The following is a 23,109-nucleotide window of genomic DNA, read 5'->3' as shown; positions in this document are numbered from 1 at the left end:
CCATTGGGTGTGAGTTTTTCCTTGCCCTACTGTGGATGTTGTTGTGGTTTGTGCAGCCCTTTGAGACACTTATGATTTTTGGCTATATAAATAAACATTGATTCATTGATGGATTGACTTCTTAATGTCTAATTATTAATATATTTAAACTGCATTTTTGTTGGTTGTGTCTTTCTTACACACATAACTATAGCCAAATCTACCGTACTATCAACAAAAATGATTCCCAGGCGTGGCCACCGCTGCTGCTCACTGCTCCCCTCACCTCCCAGAGGGTGATCAAGGATGATGGGTCAAATGCAAAGAATAATTTTGCCACACCTAGTGTGTGTGTGACAATCATTGGTACTTTAACTTCAACTTTATTATTATTATTATCATTATTATTATTATTATATAGGGATGAACCCACAAAATTTTAGGAAAAATAATGGTTTTGCATATATTAGCTAGTTACAGCAGTAATATTAAAGACTGAAATGAGGTCCCAAACTAAATCTTGGAAAAAGTACATGACCTCACACACCGTGTGTGTGTGTGTGTGTGTGTGTGTGTGTGTGTGTGTGTGTGTGTGTGTGTGAGTGTGTGTGTGTGTGTGTGTGTGTGTGTGTGTGTGTGTGACAAGCCTGAACACCAGGCAAATTCCTCCAGCCGGTAAGCAATTTCCATTCAATTTAATTGCTAATTGTGAAAAACATAGGTATTAAAATACAAATACATGTCATGTTTGTTGTGCTAAACCACTAATGGTAACATGTACACAGCAACGGTGGCGTGTTTGTTATACAATTTTTTTTCTTTTGAAAAGAATGTCACTGAGCAAGTCACAAGTCACCTCATTCACAATATGGCCATGTGCCGTGGGAATATTCCTCTGAGAGAAACATGATCATTGTCCACCTCAGGGCAAATATCAGGCAGTTGTTCAACTTGTTTTTGCGCAGGCACTTTCACATAAGTCATATTTGCACGCCATACTAAGAACATGCACAAGTGAAGACGTAAATGAATGTGAAATTGGTATTTTAAAACTTTTCGGAACTACAGATTTCACCTGTTGGGCCTCTATTGCGGATTGTAGGCGAGGAACCACATTTTAAAGGGAATTTGTACTGTAATTATGTTCTGTAAGGCAAGAAAGCAGAGGTTTCTCTTTTTTTACGCATTCTAAAACGTCAATAAATGTTAGCAAAAGTCAGCTAACAATAGATCCAATTGGAGTCACTCCAATCTGCCGTTAAAGCCTTTTAAAAAACATCCAAAAATCCCCCGTTTGCAGATTGCAAAAGAGCCAGATTATAGCGTAGTTGTTCACTTGCATCTGTAGTCCCGAAACATAAAAACACAAACACAGAAGCATAACAAAACATTCCAATGTCAAAAACACAGACACAAAAAAATCAAAAAAATTAAACTAGTCATAGTTACAACATTACTGTGAATTTTTTAGAAACAGGTAGTATCTGTCACATTCATAATAACATGTAATATTTACAAGTTGTGCTCATTTTAGGCACACAGCGGCGTATTAATTTCACGGACGCATCACAACGTTCGTTTTTCCCTACAAAAACAACCATACTACTAATCATGGCAGACTTGGTTAGAGCCAACAAAGACTACTTCGGGACAAATGATGACCCAGAAACTTATATTTTGGAGCCTGATTATAAGGATGACGATGTACAAGTTTTAGAAGCTGCTGTGTAAAAAGCAGATCCAGCATGTAGCAGTATTGCTAATTGCTAAACAAGATATAGAAACTACGAACATTAATAAAACAATCACTTACTGTACAATGTCTGCTTTCACTGGGATGCAGACTGATGGGACGTTTGTATCTTCTTGTTTGGATGAAGAATTAACCGCAAACATTCCATCCGATGGATGGATGGATGGATGGATGGTAAAAACATTTTAAAAAGGTGCCACAAACAAGTGTCTTTTCGCATCTTACACACATTCAGGTCTAAATTGGTTATGAAAGTTGACCGACTTCTCGATTTTTGACCACACCCTTCTACTATCTTAGGCCCGAGAGCCAGCTCCAGCTTGTGGTGCCCCAGACCAGACTTAAAACCAGGGGAGACAGAGTCCTAAGCTCTGGAACACTCTGCCCCTCCATGTTCCAACTGCTCCCACAGTGGACTGTTTTAAGTCTCGTTTTAAGACCCACTTTTATCTTCTGGCTTTTAACACGATGTGAGTTGTGTGGTCCTCTGTGTTTTTACATTTTTATTTCTATTTATTGTTTTCAATCAGTCAATCAATGTCTACTTATATAGCCCTAAATCACGATTGTCTCAAAGGGCTGCACAAGCCACAACGACATCCTCGGCTCAGATCCCAGATCAGGGCAAGGACATTTTAACTGGTTTTACCCTTTAAAATCATTCTTAATCATATTTATATTTTCACTCCTGAGGCCCGAGAGCCAGCTCCTGCTTGTGGTGCCCCAGACCAGACTTAAAACCAGGGGAGACAGAGTCCTAAGCTCTGGAACACTCTGCCCCTCCATGTTCCAACTGCTCCCACAGTGGACTGTTTTAAGTCTCATCTGAAGACCCACTTTTATCTTCTGGCTTTTAACACTACGTGAGTTGTGTGGTCCTCTGTGTTCTTACAATATGATTTATATTTATTTATTTATTGTTTTCAATCAATCAATCAATGTCTACTTATAAAGCCCTAAATCACGAGTGTCTCAAAGGGCTGCCCAAGCCACAACGACATCCTCGGCTCAGATCCAAGATCAGGGCAAGGACATTTTAACTGGTTTTACCCTTTAAAATCATTCTTAATCATATCTATATTTACACTCCAACTGCTCCCACAGTGGAGTATTTTAAGTCTCGTCTTAAGACCCACTTTTATCCTCTGGCTTTTAAAGTCCTACTGAAATGAGATTTTCTTATTCAAACGGGGATAGCAGGTCCATTCTATGTGTCATACTTGATCATTTCGCCATATTGCCATATTTTTGCCGAAAGGATTTAGTAGAGAACATTGATGATAAAGTTCGCAACTTTTGGTCGCTAATAAAAAAGCCTTGCCTGTACCGGAAGTAGCAGACGATGTGCGCGTGATGTCACGGGTTGTGGAGCTCCTCACATCCTTACATTGTTTAAAATCATGGCCACCAGCAGCGAGAGCGATTCGGACCGAGAAAGCAACGATTTCCCCATTAATTTGAGCGAGGATGAAAGATTCGTGGATGAGGAAAGTGAGAGTGAAGGACTAGAAAAAAAAATAGAAGGCAGAGCGATTTAGATGTTATTAGACAAATTTACTAGGATAATTCTGGAAAATCCCTTATCTGCTTATTGTGTTACTAGTGTTTTAGTGAGATTATATGGTCATACCTGTCCAACCTGAAGGTCGGAGGGGTGTGGCCACGAGGGAAACCACGTTTCTCGACGAGGAGAAGGCAGCCGATGCTTTCTCCGCGTTGGAAGCATCCGATGGTCGGGGCGGCCGGTGCGAAAAGGCAAGAGAGTTCGCAGCTGCCTCTTTGACAGGTGCAGGTTGAACGATGCAAGCTCTCCGCTTATGTCTGCGGTAAGAGCCGACTTATTACCACCATTTTCTCACCAAAACCTGCCGGTTGACATGTGGTAGGGAACCATGTTCGCTTGACCACTCTGTTCCATAGTAAAGCTTCACCGTCATCTTTCGGGAATGTAAACAATGAAACACCGGCTGTGTTTGTGTTGCTAAAGGCGGCCGCAATACACCGCTTCTCACCTACATCTTTTTTCTTTGACGTCTCCATTATTAATTGAACAAATTGCAAAAGATTCAGCCACACAGATGTCCATAATACTGTCAGGCTTTGCCTCTGACAGTTTGACTATGTTTTAGTTTTTTCCTCTGCATTTGTCTTTGTTTCCTCTGTGTGTGTAGTGTTTCCTGTCAGCGCTCTTATTTTGTTGGTTTCCTGTCTTTCTCCTTGAGTGCTGTGTTCCCCCTCAGCTGCGGCTGATTGGCACCTGGCCACACCTGGTGTCAATCAGTACGATCCTAATTAGACCATCCAGTCACTACTGGATTATTGTATTGCATGTCGCACTTGTCATTGCTACCTGTCGTGTCGTATATTGTCGTGTCAATGCAGTGTTGCGGTAAGCTATGTTTGATAGCGGTTTTTAGCTTACTGTCTTCTGTTGCCTGCTTCCAGTTTGTTTTATAAGTACAAGTACGACTTCTGTTTTCCATGCTGAAGTTCCTTTTTGTTTTCTAGCTCCCATGCTAGCTCTCTTAGTTTGTTATCCGCCCACGTTCGTGCTTTTTGTTTGTACCATTTATTTTTTTGTTGTTTTTATTCAGTCATCGGTGGAGCCAAGGGTGATATTTGAATATTGTTTTTAACATCGTTGTGCAGCACTTTGGAAACATTTTTCTTGTTTAAATGTGCGATACAAACAAAGTGTTGAGACGTGTATTAGACGGGCACTTTTCGTAGCAAACAAAAAGGTTTTCCAAACGAATTTGGGCTCATCAATTAAAGGGAATATTTGTCAGCCACAGCACCTCGCGCAGGATTGAAAGGCAAACATTGTTGGCGACTTGGCAACATTTCGTGCTGAAGCTGCTTGACAATGGAGCCTGTGTGTCACTGCTGATATCTGATAGGTCATATGTCCTCCCTGGACTGTTTTTTTTCCCCTGAGATGCCAGGAGGGCTCAAAATCTCTGCTGCTTTATTACCAACCAACAAAAAACAAGTTTGGCACAACTCGATACGGAGATGGTTTTGTCGACCTAGCAGGCACGGGACAATGAAACAACGTTGAGAACTTGTTGGATTCCAAAACTAAAACGTAACATTGAAACAACGTGCTTTTTGACGTCGATTCAACATCGGGTTTTGACGTTGATTTCACCATTGAAATTTGCTCATTTCCCAACCGGGAAAGTGGATCCAATGTTAGAAAATCAACCTTGTCTCATTTTACAAATACAACAATCTTGCGATGTTCTTTCCAATTAAGTCAGTTTTAAAGGACATATACAGTGTAGGCCGCCCGAGTGGCTCTCTGGAGATTTTTCAAAAATGTATGAAAATGGAAAAAGAAGAGGGGAAGAAAAATGATAAACAATATATTTTTTGTTTTAATTTGGTTTCTGTAGGAGGACAAACATGACACAAACCTCCCTAATTGTTATAAAACACACTGTTTTTATTAAACATGCTTCACTGATTCGAGTATTTGGCATTCGCCGTTTTGTCCTACTAATTTTGGCGGTCCTTGAACTCACCGTAGTTTGTTTACATCAGGGGTCAACCCAAAATGTTGAAAGAGCCATATTGGACCAAATGTACAAAAACAAAAATGTCTGGAGCCGCAAACAATTAAAAGCCATATTACATACAGGTAGTGTCATGAGATATAAATTGAATTAAGAGGACTTAAAGGAAACTAAATGAGCTCAAATATAGCTACAAATGAGGCATAATGATGCAATATGTACATACAGCTAGCCTAAATAGCATGTTAGCATCGATTAGCTTGCAGTCATGCAGTGACCAAATATGTCTGATTAGCACTCCACACAAGTCAATAACATCAACAAAACTCACCTTTGTGCATTTACGCACAACGTTAAAAGTTTGGTGGACAAAATGAGAGAGAAAAAGAAGTGGCATAAATCACGTCTGAGAAAGTCAGAGAGAGTTATGCATGTAAACAAACCAGGGTGAGTTCAAGGACCGCCAAAATTAGTAGGACAAAACGGTACATTTGGGGACCACTGGTTTAATGGATCCAGCTGGGCATCAAAACAAAATTAGGCATAATAATATGTTAATTCCACGACTGTATATAGCAGTATCGTTATTAAGAGTTGGATAATATCGGAATATCGGATATCGGCAAAAAAAGCCATTATCGGACATCTCTAGTCATTTGGAAACATCTGCCCGGGTCTGATGTACAAACCCCGTTTTCATATGAGTTGGGAAATTGTTTGTCTGAACCTTTTCATGATATTATGGAGCGTAGATGTTGAAATCCCTAAATTTCTTGCAATTGTACTTTGAGAAACGTTGTTCTTAAACTGTTTGACTATTTGCTCAAGCAGTTGTGGACAAAGGGGTGTACCTCGTCCCATCCTTTCTTGTGAAAGACCGAGCATTTTTTGGGAAGCTGTTTTTATACCCAATCATGGCACCCACCTGTTCCCAATTAGCCTGCACACCTGTGGGATGTTCCAAATAAGTGTTTGATGAGCATTCCTCAACTTTATCAGTATTTATTGCCACCTTTTCCAACTTCTTTGTCACGTGTTGCTGGCATCAAATTTTAAAGTTAATGATTAGTTGCAAAAAAAAATTTTTTATCAGTTTTAACATCAAATATGTTGTTTTTGTAGCATATTCAACTGAATATGGGTTGAAAAGGATTTGCAAATAATTTTATTCTGTTTATACTAGGGGTGTCCAAACTTTTTCCACAGAGGGCTCGCACACGGAAAAATTTAAGCATGCGGGGGCCATTTAGATCTTTTTCATTTTCAAACCATAACAAAATATATTGGGGGTTTTTTATCCTTAGGGCTCCTGGGCTCATAGAGGGTCTCAGTCACTAAAAATAAGTCAAATTATTATTTTTTAATTAATGCTTACAGTAAATCTCTATATCAACTTGAGGTTGATATAAAGTAAAAAAAAAAAAAAGGTTTTATGCCTTTTCTGTCAAAGACAACTTTGTTTTTCATATTAAAACTGAAATATGCAGTATTTAGATAGATAGATAGATAGATAGTACTTTATTGATTCCTTCGGGAGATTTCCTTTATTTAACAATTAAAGCCCTCAAAGATCAATAATGCAGGACACCATTGATTTTAATTATTTAATATTTTTGAGTAATCACAGTGAAAAGTTAAACAAAATCCTACTAAATATATTTGAAATCCGAAAGGTTCCCCACTCAAAGTGATGCATTTTTATTAGTTTTTTTAACTTTTAACAGTTAAATTTCAAGATCAACTTCCAATATAGCTGTCGATTTTAAGTTTGAACTATTATTTTGTTTGTTTTATGCTCTTTTGTCAAAACTTTGATGTTTTTATATGGCAACCACACAACATATGCAATATTTTTTCCACATAAAACATTTTAAAGTGATAATTTTTAAGTAATAATTCATTATAACATCGATTTTTTTTTTCTTTGAGCAATGGAAAAAATTAAAAATAAAGACAAAAGGAAAAAAAACTGCCAGCATGGCAGCTTTATGTTAACATCACCACTTTTTCTCTTTAGATTTCACCTCCTTCCACTTTTTATTTTCTTATTTTTGCAATACAATCAATTTTGCAATTTTTGCAGAATGTGTGGCATGCCGGTAAACGATTACCGTATTTCCTTGAATTGCCACCGGGGCGCTAATTAATTTAAAACCTCTTCTCATTCCTGCACTTACCAAAGGCATGCGGTAAAAGTAAGCATGCGCTAATTATTTTAAAACCTCTTCTCACTCCGGCACTTACCAAAGGCATAGAGTAAAAAATTGAGTGTGATGTAAGCTTGGACCTTAAATCCTACTGAATAGCTCTTAATCGTCTTCCCTTTATGCGATTTCAAATTACCGGTATTGAAATCAGCCTCCTCCATTTTGAAAATGATGACAGGTGAAGTGTCACTCGTGACGTCACGAGTTTGACCAGGCGGTAATACTAAGCATGCGATAATTATTTTGCCAAGCGAGTTTGACCCGGCAGTAATTCAAGTCAGGCGCATACTATATACCCGGCGGCAATTCAAGGAAATACGGTAGCTGCGGGCCGCACTTTGGACACCCCTGGTTTATACTAACATCTAACACAATTTCCCAACTCATATGGAAACGGGGTTTGTACAATCCACGTCATATCAATGTCTTGTACCTGCTGGGAGTATCGCATCAAATTCCAATACAAAAAAAAAAAAAACACAACCCTTTACAAACCGTATCACTTTTATTCAGACTGTACAGACACAACAGGCGTTTTGAAAAACAAGTAAAAAAAAAACGACAAAAAAAATGAGACAAATGAGCATCCCCATAAATACAATATGCCTATAAGAAGTTGGATTACTTGCATAATGTTCCTATCCGCAACACACTCGCACACACGCAAACATGCATAAAATCTGAAATGATGTTGATACAAAAACAAGACCGGCGAGTCTTGCATCATTTACTCCTTTCACCCTCCCAAACATTCATATGGGGACGCTGCTAAGATATGACTATGAAAATGAGTATATACAGTATGCTTACTAACATCGCGTAGTGTATCCAGAATATAGCTTTTTGAGATGGGAAAAATAAAAATAACCCCGCATTTCTGAAAAAAGGCTCTTTTTTCGTTATTTACAAGTAGAAAAATTATGCATCGCTGATGCACCGGCGACTGTTTTATTCAGCCACTTATTTTAAATTGGCTGGTATAATCTGTTATGAAATCAAGTTGTTGGGATTTTTTTCCCGTCGCATTATAAAATGCAACGTGCAAGAATATCTTCTCGGCACTACGATTACATGACTGTAGAAAACATAAAGTTGTTTCATAAGACACTTGGTTGACAGTTCTTACAAACATGTCCGATAGTATTACATTGTCAGCTTGTAAACAATTCCAGGTCATGCAAATATAAACGCTCGAACACACACACACACACACACACACACACACACACTCACACATGTACTCGCTAACACTCAGACCCTTGTGACCTTTGACCTTGTCTGTGTTCCCCCCAGCCCCCGATACTTAGGACGGTGATTCTCAAACTGCGGTAAACCCAATTAAATATTCAAACACAGTGTGACCTTGTTTGATGAGGTGGCGACTTGTCCGGGGTGTACCCCGCCTACCGCCCGAAAGGCAGCTGAGATAGGCTCCAGCACCACCCCCCCCTCGTGACCCATGTAAGGGACAAGCGGTAGAAAATGGATGGGTTAACGTTGGTCGTTACGGTGGTCCAAAGTTTGAGAACCACTGACTTAGGACATCAGGCACCAGGACAGAAACATGGCTTCTGTAAGTAGCGCCGTCCCTCGGTTCTACAAGTCTCGCGATATTTAAAAATCAACGTCAAATCTCAGTCTGGGTGTGGAGCAACTTTAAACCAAACAAAAAAAAACAATTCATCCCCTGGCGGATTTAGTCAAACCCATTTCACACATCTACATGTAATAAAAACAAAGAATGGCAGGCTTAAGTGTGAACAATCGTCTTTATCTAAGCAAGAATAACATTCAGGATCCACTCCCACAGAAGAAACCTATTACAGTCTTTCTGATGTGGGGTCCGGTTTAGAGACCACACACAGAGACTGAGCCGTGTGTGTGTGTGTGTGTGTGGTCTCTAAAATCCGCCCATTGCTACCAATGAGTTCATGAAGAAACGCAACACAAAAACTTCAGAAGCCAATTGAGACTCAAACTGGTTTAGACAGCTCAAAACGGTTGATGGGATGTAACAGTTCCAGACCCGACACGAGAAACCCGCCAGGAATTTAGTCGCTCGCTTTGTAGTGTAACAGTCGCTTTTTTTAACACTTATTTTAAACAACCTTTTTGTGCAAACCAACACAAACAGTAACTTCATTCACCTTCGGAGTGAACATTCAATGGAGGAGGAAATATGTTTAAAGAGATTTCTAGAAGAGTTGTGGGCCGCCCCTTTGGCAACCGGCCACTGCATTAATCGAACTTATTCGCAGTTCAGTCTCCCATTACTGGGTAGAGTAACTTACAACGTGCAATGGCAGAGGCCGGGTAAGGCCGAAGAACGCATTCACAGTCAGGAGACTTTCTAAGGCCCGTCAGTCTTATTTTTTCCGTCATGCTATGTAGGCCACTGGGAGAGTGGACACACCAAGTACATTCAACATGAAAGCTAACATAAAGGATGTGACGAGTGAATAATAAAGATAACTTCAAGTCCGGTGTTTGTGACAAGTCCATGGAGCGGGGACCCCCCCCAAAATTACATACAAGAAACAGTTCTGAGGGTTGCTTGAGAGGGAAAAAAAAAATGCAGATTGTTCAATTCCGTATTGAATATGTGAGAGTTGTGTCTGTGAGCCTGTGGACTAGTTGTCACAAATAGAAAAAAATATGTCCAAAATAGTATAAAAATGAAAGCTATTTGACCTCATTTTCTCTTTATGGTTATTGTAATTCTGTACCTTGTTCCACTTCACACTGTCGTTTCCCCGTGGTTACCGTTGCTAAGGCGCTTGTAGAACCGCCTCCACGACTGCAGGGTCTTGCCGGACCAGACCCAGAAGCCAGAGGTGATACCGACGATCATGGTCATCAGGTATTTGATCATGAAGACGGTGAAGTCCGGGGTCATGGGGGCATAGTTGTGGAGCGGACAGGGCACGGCGAAGCGTTTGCACGTCTGCATGTGCCAGGTCCTCTCCCAGTGCTCCCGGAAGGCCTGCTCGTAGAAGTAGCAGGCGATGACGATGGTGGCCGGCACCGTGTACAGCACGCTGAACACGCCGATGCGGACCATCAGCTTCTCCAGCTTCTCCGTCTTGGTGCCGTCGTGCTTCATGATGGTACGGATCCGGAAGAGGGACACAAAGCCGGCCAGGAGGAAGGACGTTCCGATAAACAGGTAGACAAAAAGCGGAGCCAGGACGAAACCCCTCAGGGCGTCCACGTTGAAGATCCCCACGAAACATACTCCGGTCAGAACGTCGCCGTCCACTTGACCCATGGCCAGGATGGTGATGGTCTTGATGGCGGGGACGGCCCACGCGGCCAAGTGGAAATACTGCGAGTTGGCTTCGATTGCTTCATGGCCCCATTTCATGCCCGCTGACAGGAACCATGTGAGGGACAGAATCACCCACCAGATGGAGCTGGCCATTCCAAAAAAGTACAAGACCATGAAGAGAATGGTGCACCCCTCCTTTTTTGTCCCCTGGGCCACAGTCCTGTAGCCGTCATCCTTGAATTTATCCACACAAACAACTTTGTCCTCCAGGAAGAAGCCGGCGGCGTACGCCACAGCCACCATGAAGTAGCAGCCGGATAAAAAGATTATCGGCCGCTCGGGGTATCGAAAGCGCCTCATATCCACCAGGTAGGTGAGCACGGTGAACAAAGTGCTCACACAGCACAGGATGGACCAGATGCCGACCCACAGACGGCCAAATTTCACCTCGTCCTCCCGGAAATACATGATCCCGGTGGGCTTGGCGGGTTCACAGGGAGCCCCGCAGTCTTTCACCCCCATGAATTTATATCCCAGGTAGGACGGAACCTCCAGCTGCAGCGGGCAGGAGAACTCGTGTTGCGGGTTGTGCTGGGGAGGCTTGGGTCGGCCCATGCTGGGGGGAAGGGTCACCAGCTCGGGCGCGTACGGGGACGACGAGGAGCCCGGGCTGCTGGGCTCTGACGTGTTCTGACCCACGCAGATCTCCCCGGCTCCGTGGACGGGGAACGCCTCGCAGCGGAGCCTCTCCGGCCACTGGAAACCGAATTTGTTCATCAGGGCTTCGCAACCCTGCCGCGCTCGCTCGCACAGGGACCGACACGGCGGGATGGCTTGTTCCAGAACCGTGCAGACGGGAGCGTACATGGAGCAGAGGAAGAATTTGAGATCGGCCGAGCACTGGACCTTCACCAGGGGGTAGAACTGGTGCACCTCCAGCCCGGCGTCTTCTTGGTTGGTGTGGCCCAGGAGGTTCGGCATGATGGTCTGGTTGTAGGCGATGTCGGTGCAGAGCGGGATGGAAATGGGCTGGCAAAAGCCGTGCTCCGGGATTGATATCCCGTTCTCGCTGTTGTAGTGTTGAGCAGACGCCGGGGTGAAGGACACCCCGCACAGCAGCCACATGATCCGCACAAGCACAGAGCTGGTGGTGGACCTGGCCGCCATAGTTGAGAAGGAGGAGGGGGAGGGGGGAGGGAAGGAAAAACTTTGATCCAAGTAGGGCGACTCAATAAGGGTCCAAATCTACATTTAACGTCCCAAGGCGTCAATGGTAGTCTCAGGCAGGCTCACCCACGGTCAAACGGTGTGGCTTGTTTTTTTCAAAGAGTCACATCCAAGTAAATTCTCCGTCGTGTCATGACTTCTTGATGGTCTTTGTAAGTGACTCCAAGCAGCCCACTCTCACTTCTCCCGTGGAAAAAAAAAAAACACAAAAAAACCACGGTCCTCCAGAAAGATTAAAAAAAATGTGGGGGGGGTTGACGACGACGCGCACCGGCGAGCTTGAACCGAGTGAAACGCTTCGTCGGGGAACCGAAAAAAAAAGTCTTAAATGGCCATCTTTTGTGGCTTGACTCCTCCGAGTGTCGGCTCTCGGGCGGCTGGAAGTCCGCAGGCTCGCGCTCGTCACTCCGCGACGGTTTCAAGGCCGCCCCGCCATTCACAAGACCACCCCCCTCCCCCTTTCAGCCGGCCGCGGAGCGCCTTGAAACCGCCGCGGCGTCTCAGCCAATCGCGGCGCTTGTTTTCCTACGGCGCTCGTCGCTGATTGGCCAGCGGCTCCCCACAGTCGGGAGGAAAATATGCCACGGTAATTAAATTACTCTAGAGATATTACCGAAATAATCATAATTTCTGCTAATTTCTCGAGAAAGTGAGTGACGGAGTGGAATAAATTGAGCTTTTTTCGCAGTTTGTGAATAATATCCTTTTTACCCTCACCGTGACACAATTTTTTTAACAATGACTTTTTTCCAGGCCTGAGGCTTGCATTGTGCTTAAGTGGTTTAAATGTATAAAGTTCTAAGCATGCGTCCATTACCCCTAAGAGGTTTATATTTCACACAACACCTACAGCAACAAGCAATGTGGGAACAAACACTAACAGTGAGTTGAATTTACAACACAATCAGTTCACACACACACACACACTCGCACACACTCTTGTATTTCTGACCTTCTGGGGACTTTAAAAAATTCCTCCCTCTTTAGGACCATTGATACTGATTGAAACTTTTATTAGTATATTGCACAGTAGAGTACATATTCCGTACAATTTAATTCACAACACAATCAGCACACACACACAAACACACACACACTCACACACACTCTTGTATTTCTTACCTTCTGGGGACCTCCAAAAAATGGCTCCCTCTTTAGGACCATTGAAACTGATTGAAACTTTTATTAGTAGATTGCACAATTGTACATATTCCGTACAATTGAGTTTACAACACAATCAGTTCACACACACAAACACACACACACTCACACACACTCTTGTATTTCTGACCTTCTGGGGACCTCCGAAAAATGCCTCCCTCTTTAGGACCATTGAAACTGAAACTTTTATTAGTAGATTGCACAGTAGAGTACATATTCCGTACAATTAAATTTACAACACAATCAGTTCACACGCAAACACTCTTGTTTTTCTTACCTTCTGGGGACCTTCGAAAAATGCCTCCCTCTTTAGGACCATTGAAACTGATTGAAACTTTTATTAGTAGATTGCACAGTAGAGTACATATTCCGTACAATTGAATTTACAACACAATCAGTTCACATATACACACGCACATACACAAACACACAAACTCACACTTTTGTATTTCTTACCTTCTGGGGACCTCCGAAAAATGCCTCCCTCTTTAGGACCATTGAAACTGATTGAAACTTTTATTAATAGATTGCACAATTGTACATGTTCCGTACAATTGAGTTTACAACACAATCAGTTCACACACACAAACACACACACACACACTTTTGTATTTCTGACCTTCTGGGGACCTCCAAAAAATGCCACCCTCTTTAGGATCATCGATACTGATTGAAACTTTTATTAGTATATTGCACAGTAGAGTACATATTCCGTACAATTTAATTTACAACACAATCAGTACACACACACAAACACGCACACACTCACACACACTCTTGTATTTCTTACCTTCTGGGGACCTCCGAAAAATGCCTCCCTCTTTAGGACCATTGAAACTGAAACTTTTATTAGTAGATTGCACAGTAGAGTACATATTCCGTACAATTAAATTTACAACACAATCAGTTCACACACACACAAATACAAGCACACGCACGCACTCTTGTATTTCTTACCTTCTGGGGACCTCTGAAAAATGCCTCCCTCTTTAGGACCATTTATACTGATTGAAACTTTTATTAGTATATTGCACAGTAGAGTACATATTTCGTACAATTGAATTTACAACACAATCAGTTCACACACACACACACACACACACACACACACACACACACACACAAGCACGCGCACACACTTTTGCATTTCTTACCTCCTGGGGACCTCCAAAAAATGGTTCCCTCTTTAGGACCATTGAAACTGATTGAAAGTTTTATTAGTAGATTGCACAATGATACATATTCCGTACAATTGAGTTTACAACACAATCAGTTCACACACACAAACACACTCACACACAGTCTTGTATTTCTTACCTTCTGGGGACCTCCGAAAAATGCCTCCCTCTTTAGGACCATTGAAACTGAAACTTTTATTAGTAGATTGCACAGTAGAGTACATATTCCGTACAATTACATTTACAACACAATCAGTTCACACACACACATACACGAACACACAAACTCACACTTTTGTATTTCTTACCTTCTGGGGACCTCCGAAAAATGCCTCCCTCTTTAGGACCATTGAAACTGATTGAAACTTTTATTAATAGATTGCACAATTGTACATATTCCGTACAATTGAGTTTACAACACAATCAGTTCACACACAAAAACACACAAGCACACACACACACACACTCACACTCTTGTATTTCTGACCTTCTGGGGACCTCAGAAAAATGCTTCCCTCTTTAGGACCATTTATACTGATTGAAACTTTTATTAGTATATTGCACAGTAGAGTACATATTTCGTACAATTGAATTTACAACACAATCAGTTCACACACACACACACACACACACACACACACACACACACACAAGCACGCGCACACACTTTTGCATTTCTTACCTCCTGGGGACCTCCAAAAAATGGTTCCTTCTTTAGGACCATTGAAACTGATTGAAAGTTTTATTAGTAGATTGCACAATGATACATATTCCGTACAATTGAGTTTACAACACAATCAGTTCACACACACAAACACACTCACACACACTCTTGTATTTCTTACCTTCTGGGGACCTCCGAAAAATGCCTCCCTCTTTAGGACCATTGAAACTGAAACTTTTATTAGTAGATTGCACAGTAGAGTACATATTCCGTACAATTACATTTACAACACAATCAGTTCACACACACACATTAACACAAACACACAAACTCACACTTTTGTATTTCTTACCTTCTGGGGACCTCCGAAAAATGCCTCCCTCTTTAGGACCATTGAAACTGATTGAAACTTTTATTAATAGATTGCACAATTGTACATATTCCGTACAATTGAGTTTACAACACAATCAGTTCACACACACAAACACACAAGCACACACACACACACACACACACTTGTATTTCTGACCTTCTGGGGACCTACGAAAAATGCCACCCTCTTTAGGATCATTGAAACTGATTGAAACTTTTATTAGTAGATTGCACAGTAGAGTACATATTCCGTACAATTTAATTCACAACACAATCAGCACACACACACAAACACACACACACTCACACACACTCTTGTATTTCTTACCTTCTGGGGACCTCCAAAAAATGGCTCCCTCTTTAGGACCATTGAAACTGATTGAAAGTTTTATTAGTAGATTGCACAATTGTACATATTCCGTACAATTGAGTTTACAACACAATCAGTTCACACACACAAACACACTCACACACACTCTTGCATTTCTTGCCTTCTGGGGACCTCCGAAAAATGCCTCCCTCTTTAGGACCATTGAAACTGAAACTTTTATTAGTAGATTGCACAGTAGAGTACTTATTCCGTACAATTAAATTTACAACACAATCAGTTCACACACACACATACACAAACACACAAACTCACACTTTTGTATTTCTTACCTTCTGGGGACCTCCGAAAAATGCCTCCCTCTTTAGGACCATTGAAACTGATTGAAACTTTTATTAATAGATTGCACAATTGTACATATTCCGTACAATTGAGTTTACAACACAATCAGTTCACACACACAAACACACAAGCACACACACACTTGTATTTCTGACCTTCTGGGGACCTACGAAAAATGCCACCCTCTTTAGGATCATTGAAACTGATTGAAACTTTTATTAGTAGATTGCACAGTAGAGTACATATTCTGTACAATTGAATTTACAACACAATCAGTTCACACACACACACAAGCACACACACACACACACACACACTCTTGTATTTCCTACCTTCTGGGGACCTCAGAAAAATGCTTCCCTCTTTAGGATCATTGAAACTGATTGAAACTTTTATTAGTAGATTGCACAGTAGAGTACATATTCCGTACAACTGAATTTACAACACAATCAGTTCACACACACACACACAAGCACACGCACACACACACAAGCACACACACACACACACACTCTTGTATTTCCTACTTTCTGGGGACCTCAGAAAAATGCTTCCCTTTTTAGGACCATCCATCCATCCATCCATCATCTTCCGCTTATCCGAGGTCGGGTCGCGGGGGCAACAGCCTAAGCAGGGAAACCCAGACTTCCCTCTCCCCAGCCACTACTTCTAGCTCTTCCCGGGGGATCCCGAGGCGTTCCCAGGCCAGCCGGGAGACATAGTTTTCCCAACGTGTCCTGGGTCTTCCCCGTGGCCTCCTACCGGTTGGACGTGCCCTAAACACCTCCCTAGGGAGGCGTTCGGGTGGCATCCTGACCAGATGCCCGAACCACCTCATCTGGCTCCTCTCGATGTGGAGGAGCAGCGGCTTTACTTTGAGTCCCTCCCGGATGGCAGAGCTTCTCACCCTATCTCTAAGGGAGAGCCCCGCCACACGGCGGAGGAAACTCATTTCGGCCGCTTGTACCCGTGATCTTATCCTTTCGGTCATGACCCAAAGCTCATGACCATAGGTGAGGATGGGAACGTAGATCGACCGGTAAATTGAGAGCTTTGCCTTCCGGCTCAGCTCCTTCTTCACCACAACGGATCGGTACAACGTCCGCATTACTGAAGACGCCACACCGATCCGCCTGTCGATCTTACGATCCACTCTTCCCTCACTCGTGAACAAGACTCCTAGGTACTTGAACTCCTCCACTTGGGGTAGGGTCTCCTCCCCAACCCGGAGATGGCACTCCACCCTTTTCCGGGCGAGAACCATGGACTCGGACTTGGAGGTGCTGATTCTCATTCCGGTCGCTTCACACTCGGCTGCGAACCGATCCAGTGAGAGCTGAAGATCCCGGTCAGATGAAGCCATCAGGACCACATCATCTGCAAAAAGCAGAGACCTAATCCTGCGGTTACCAAACCGGAACCCCTCAACGCCTTGACTGCGCCTAGAAATTCTGTCCATAAAAGTTATGAACAGAATCGGTGACAAACGACAGCCTTGGCGGAGTCCAACCCTCACTGGAAATGTGTTCGACTTACTGCCGGCAATGCGAACCAAGCTCTGGCACTGATCGTACAGGGAACGGACCACCACAATAGGACAGTCAGATACCCCATACTCTCTGAGCACTCCCCACAGGACTTCCCGGGGGACACGGTCGAATGCCTTCTCCAAGTCCTTTTGGTCTCTTTAGGACCATTGAAACTGATTGAAACTTTTATTAGTAGATTGCACAGTACAGTACATATTCCGTACAATTGACCACTAAATGGTAACACCCAAATAAGTTTTTCAACTTGTTTAAGTCGGGGTCCACGTTAATCAATTCATGGTATATTTCTCGATATATAAAGATTTGTATACAAACGGTAGAAAATGGATGGATGGATGTATTTACAACATTAATAATATATACAAACTATACAAATATGCATGGAAACACTCCTACAGACATCACACATGGGACAGTATAGTAAGTAAGAATTGTTTAGGTATACTATAAAACTTACAAACGTTTCTTGGAGTGATGAATGAAGAATCCGTACGAGTAAAAATGCTTTGGACATCTAGAAGACGGAACGGCACTTGTACTTCCAGTTCAACTACTATGAATTTATTAACGTGGGCCCAAGTTGAAAAACTTATTCAGGTGTTACCATTTAGTGGTCAATTGTACGGAATATGTACTGAAGTGTGCAATCTGCTAATACAAGTCTTAATCAATCAATCAATAAAACTATGCAATCATAAATAAAGCTTGTTGTGAAAAATTTTGTTGGAATTTCCCAAGAAAAAGGTCACAATTTCACAAGAAAAAGTTGGAATTTTTGCCGTGTTATGATAAAGGGGTCATTTTACTCAACCCAAGTCAAAATTTTGCAAGAAAAACCGAACATGTGTGGAGTATTGTGATAAAAGTTGGAATTTTACTCAATAACAGTCGCAATTTGACAAGAAAATGTTGGCAGTTTTATGAAAAAGGTCATAATTTTATTGGACAAAAGTCGCAATTTTATAAGAAACCGTAAAAATTTTGGCAATATTATAATAATAATCAGAATTTTACTTGGCAAAATCATGATGGTGGTGAGGTGAATTATATTTATATAGCACCTTTTCTCTAGTGACTCAAAGCGCTTTAACATAGTGAAACCCAAAATATAAGTTACGTTTAAACCAGTGTGGGTGGCACTGGGAGCAGGTGGGTAAAGTGTCTTGCCCAAGGACACAACGGCAGTGACTAGGACGGCGGAAGTCGGGATCGAACCTGGAACCCTCAAGTTGCTGGCACGGCCACTCTACCAACCGAGTTATACCAAAAGTCCTCATTTTACTCCAAAAATATCACTATTTTACAAGAACAACAAAAATTAAAGCTGCAAGCAGCGTTGGTCGGGTCCGCCTTTGGCCGCAACTCAAGCCCTGGTCTAAGTCAGACCAACATAGAGGTTTTGGTTTAATGTCTCTACAACATTCCTAACAGAAGTTACATGCAGTTTTGTCTGGTTTTTTTCTTAGGGGGCGCTAAGTGCAATTTAGATTTTTGGGGTTTGGTTTTTTATTAGATGGCAGTTTTTGCCAGTCCTGATATGTGTGTAAAATTTGGTGAGTTTTGAAGCATGTTAAGGGGGTCAAATTACAGCTCGGCATTTCTGGATGTTGTTGATAAATGGCTTTCGCGCTGCATAACAGAGCGTTAACTTGCACTTTGAAGCATTTTAAGGGGTCAAATTACAGCTCAAAGAGGCAAAAATTACATTTTTTAGGAAACTTTGCGTAGGGGTTCTTTGAAGGCGCGTAAAATCACATTTTGCTTTGAATGGGTTTTTGCCAACTTCCTGTTGAATTTTGTTATAGAAGTTTCAATTGGAAATGAAGGTCTAAGTCAGACCTACATAGAGGTTTTTGTTTAATTTCTCTACGACATTCCTAACGGAAGTTACAAGCAGTCTGTTTTTTGTTTCTTCCTAGGGAGCGCTAGCGCGCAATTTTCATTTTTGGGGTTTGGTTGCTTAATAGGTTGGGAAGGTCCACCGTACCGATGTGTGTGCCAAATTGGGTGAGTTTTGAAGCATGTTAAGGGGGTCAAATTAGGGGGCGAAGGTGCGGAATAATAAAGAATAATAATAATAATAATAATAATAATAATAATAATAATAATAATAATAAAACCTTACAGTTTCAATTGGATCCTTGGCCTGCGGACCCTAAAAATTAGCACTATTGTGATAAAAATCTGAATTTTAGATGACAAATGTCACCATTTTGCTTTAAAAAGTAATAATTTTACCCAAAAAAAGTAATAATTTTACAAGAAAATATTGCAATATTGCAGAAGCAGAAAGAATATGGTAAATTGTTCCCAATTTTATAAGAAAAAAGTCGACACATTGTGAGAAAAAGACCGCTTTTAAATGTTTAGTTTTTGATAGTTTTTTAATGTTCATTATATACCTCAAGTTATTACAGTATGTCTCTATATACATATCTATTTTTTTTTATTACTATTATTTTGGCCAAAGGGGGCTCATTTCAATTACTTGCACACACTTATTCCATATGTTGGCCAGATGGGGAGCACCTAAATTTTTTACACACACTTGTTATTTCATATGTTGACCAGAGGGTGAGCACTTTTAAAACCAATTGATTTCCCTATCAGGGGTGCAAATGAGACATTCTCTATTCTCTATTCTCTATTGGTTTTCCGTTTTGGGACCATGATTTATGTCCTAACTTGTTCACACCTCCTCATATGGAGGGTACTTTTCCTTGTTGGTGTCTCAAGAATGGTATAAATACAAGAACACACACACACAGGCCACAAAGTGAGGGTGGTGTGGGCGGTTCTTGTTGGCCTTGCTGCATTTGGTTTCTTGCCTGGGTGAGATGAAAGGAGGTGGGGGGTGGGATTCTGGCGTGGGGGAGGGGACAGGAAGAAGAGAGAAGGTCGGGGAGGCAGGAGGAGGAGAAGAAATCCAGTCGGAGAAGCCTGGGCTCTAAAGAAAAGTCAGCAGAGTTCCCTGCTGTCAGCTCGCCTCTGAACAAGAAGTGGGCTTGTATTGAAACAGGCCAAAAGGTCAATTTGGACTCACGGGGGCCTGAAAGCAATAGTTTAGCAAAATGCAATGGGATTTGTTCCGTGAACAAACTGCAAAACTAAGCACGACTTTTTCACTGGTAAAAGTGTACTCGAGTACAACACACTTTCTTTAAAATGTCTTTGACTATTCAAAGGGGAACTGGACTTTTTTCTTTACAATGTTGCCTATCATTCACAATCCTTATGCCTAAAACAATAACACTTTTTTTCCACTGCATTCTAAGTCGTAAATAAACACTAGCAAAAGTCAGCTAACAATGGAGGCAGTAGTGACGTTTCCTTAACATAAAAGCCATACTTCTAAAGTTTCGATAAAGTACATTTGCGACTTGTAGGTGTTTCCGTTAAAGAATACCTGGGCAAATTAAGGCCTGGGGGCCACATGCGGCCAGTCAAACTTTTCAAACTGGCCCACCGGACATTCCCCTATATATATATATATATATATATATATATATATATATATATATATATATATATATATATATATATATATATATATATATTTTTTTTTCATCTGCCCGATTGTAGCTCAGATAGCCCATATATATATACATACATATACATATATATATATATATATATATATATATAGATATATATATATATATATATATATATATATATATATATATACATACATATACATATATATATATATATATATATAGATATATATATATCTATATATATATATATATATATATATATATATATATACATATATATATCTATATATATATATATATATATATATATATAGATATATATATATATATATATATGGGAATGTCCGGCGGGCCGGTTTGAAAAGTTTAACTGGCCGCATGTGGCCCCCAGGCCTTAATTTGCCCAGGTCTTCTTTAACCTGGGCAAATTAATATAACTATATATATATATATATATATATATATATATATATCCATCCATCCATCCATTTTCTACCGCTTATTCCCTTTTGGGGTCGCGGGGGGCGCTGGCGCCTATCTTAGCTACAATCGGGCGGAAGGCGGAGTACACCCTGGACAAGTCGCCACCTCATCGCAGGGCCAACACAGATAGACAGACCACATTCACACTCACATTCACATATATATATATATATATATATATATATATATATATATCCATCCATTTTCTACCGCTTATTCCCTTTTGGGGTCGCGGGGGGCGCTGGCGCCTATCTTAGCTACAATCGGGCGGAAGGCGGGGTACACCCTGGACAAGTCGCCACCTCATCGCAGGGCCAACACAGATAGACAGACCACATTCACACTCACATTCACATATATATATATATATATATATATATATATATATACTGTATATATATATATATATATATATATATATATATATATATATATATACTGTATATATATATATAATGACACACATTTGTTTTAGGATGTATGTATAACATTTTTTAGTCTTTTTAAAGAAATTATATGTATCATCACTAATTAAACTAATAATGACGTCATATTTGATTACATCATATTGACCCCGCCCCCACCGCGACATGGATCTTGGCAATCTGAGGGAAACCCTTATAAACTTTATTATTTGATTTTTACAATACTTTTACATTGTTTAACACGAATATATTTATTCCTTTTTTTTCCCAACCGTTTTTCAAAAAGCAGATGAAAATGACGGAAGGGAAATAAAACAAAGAAGTCGTCCTTCTGCAAGTTAGGCGGTGTTGCCCACGCACAGGCTTCCTTCCACGGGGAGTCCCTCGCATTGAAATCTGTCCGGCCACTGGACGCCTTCTTCGGCTATGCGGGCCGCGCATCCTCGCCGCACCGACTCGCACAGTCCCCGACACGGCGGGATGGCTTCCTCCAGCACGGTGCACACCGGCACGTACGCGGCGCACAGGAAGAAGGTGAGCTCCGCCGAGCAGCCGGTGCTCAGCAGCGGCTCGAAGGAGCGCATCGCCCGCGCCGCCTCCTCCTGGTTGTTGTGGCCCAGGAGATTCGGCAAGATGGTGTGGTTGTAGGACAAGTCGGCGCACTGCGGGATGGACACCGGCTGGCATGCACCGTGACGCCGCTCCGAGAGTCCGTCGGCAGTAACGGGAGAGAAGCTCGACATCCCGCACAGCAGCACCAACATCTGCACGCACGCGCAGTTTGGAATTATAAACCTCATTCTAAAAAGGAATGATCAACTTTATCCAGAACAAAACTCAGTCAAAGTTGCTGTAAAAATAAAAGTCCTCAAATTGCACTTTTACTGCTCTTTCAGAAGAAACACCTCCCTCCCTTTTTTTTTTTTTTAGTTTTTTTTAAATATCTGCCTTTTTTGTTTTTAAAGGGGAACTGCACTCTTCTTGGAAATGTGCTTATCATTCACAATCATTATGTAAGACAGGCACATGCAGGTTTTTCTTTGTTCAATTCTAAGTCAAATTGTTTAATTCTAAGTCGTAAAATACGGCAAGCACGAGGTGGCTAACAAAGCGGTTAATTGGAGAACACTATTGCACCCATAAAACCCTCTAAA

General features: G+C 41.5%; 3 protein-coding genes across 5 annotated transcripts in view; 1 reads left to right on the top strand and 2 right to left on the bottom strand.

Annotated features, from left to right (window-relative positions):
* The window catches only part of LOC133564198 (neuropilin-2-like), a 461,460-nt gene that overhangs the window by 308,904 nt on the left and 129,447 nt on the right, over positions 1-23,109 (top strand). The gene's annotated exons all lie outside the window — the stretch shown is intronic.
* On the bottom strand, positions 7,944-12,373 carry LOC133564200 (frizzled-7-A-like). Its single transcript, XM_061918350.1, has one exon. It carries the CDS (start codon positions 11,890-11,892, stop codon positions 10,195-10,197), a length of 1,698 nt encoding a protein of 565 aa, XP_061774334.1. The 5' UTR covers positions 11,893-12,373; the 3' UTR covers positions 7,944-10,194.
* LOC133564206 (frizzled-7-like) overlaps positions 22,137-23,109 on the bottom strand; it is a 5,308-nt gene continuing 4,335 nt past the window's right edge. The window contains exon 2 of the mRNA XM_061918360.1: positions 22,137-22,719. Coding sequence (XP_061774344.1) covers positions 22,294-22,719 — 426 coding nt within the window. The 3' untranslated portion in view covers positions 22,137-22,293. The remainder of the gene's footprint in view (positions 22,720-23,109) is intronic.

The sequence above is a fragment of the Nerophis ophidion genome, linkage group LG13, assembly GCF_033978795.1.
Source record: "Nerophis ophidion isolate RoL-2023_Sa linkage group LG13, RoL_Noph_v1.0, whole genome shotgun sequence".
Lineage (NCBI taxonomy): Eukaryota > Metazoa > Chordata > Actinopteri > Syngnathiformes > Syngnathidae > Nerophis > Nerophis ophidion.
This window is presented reverse-complemented; position numbering and strand designations above follow the sequence as displayed.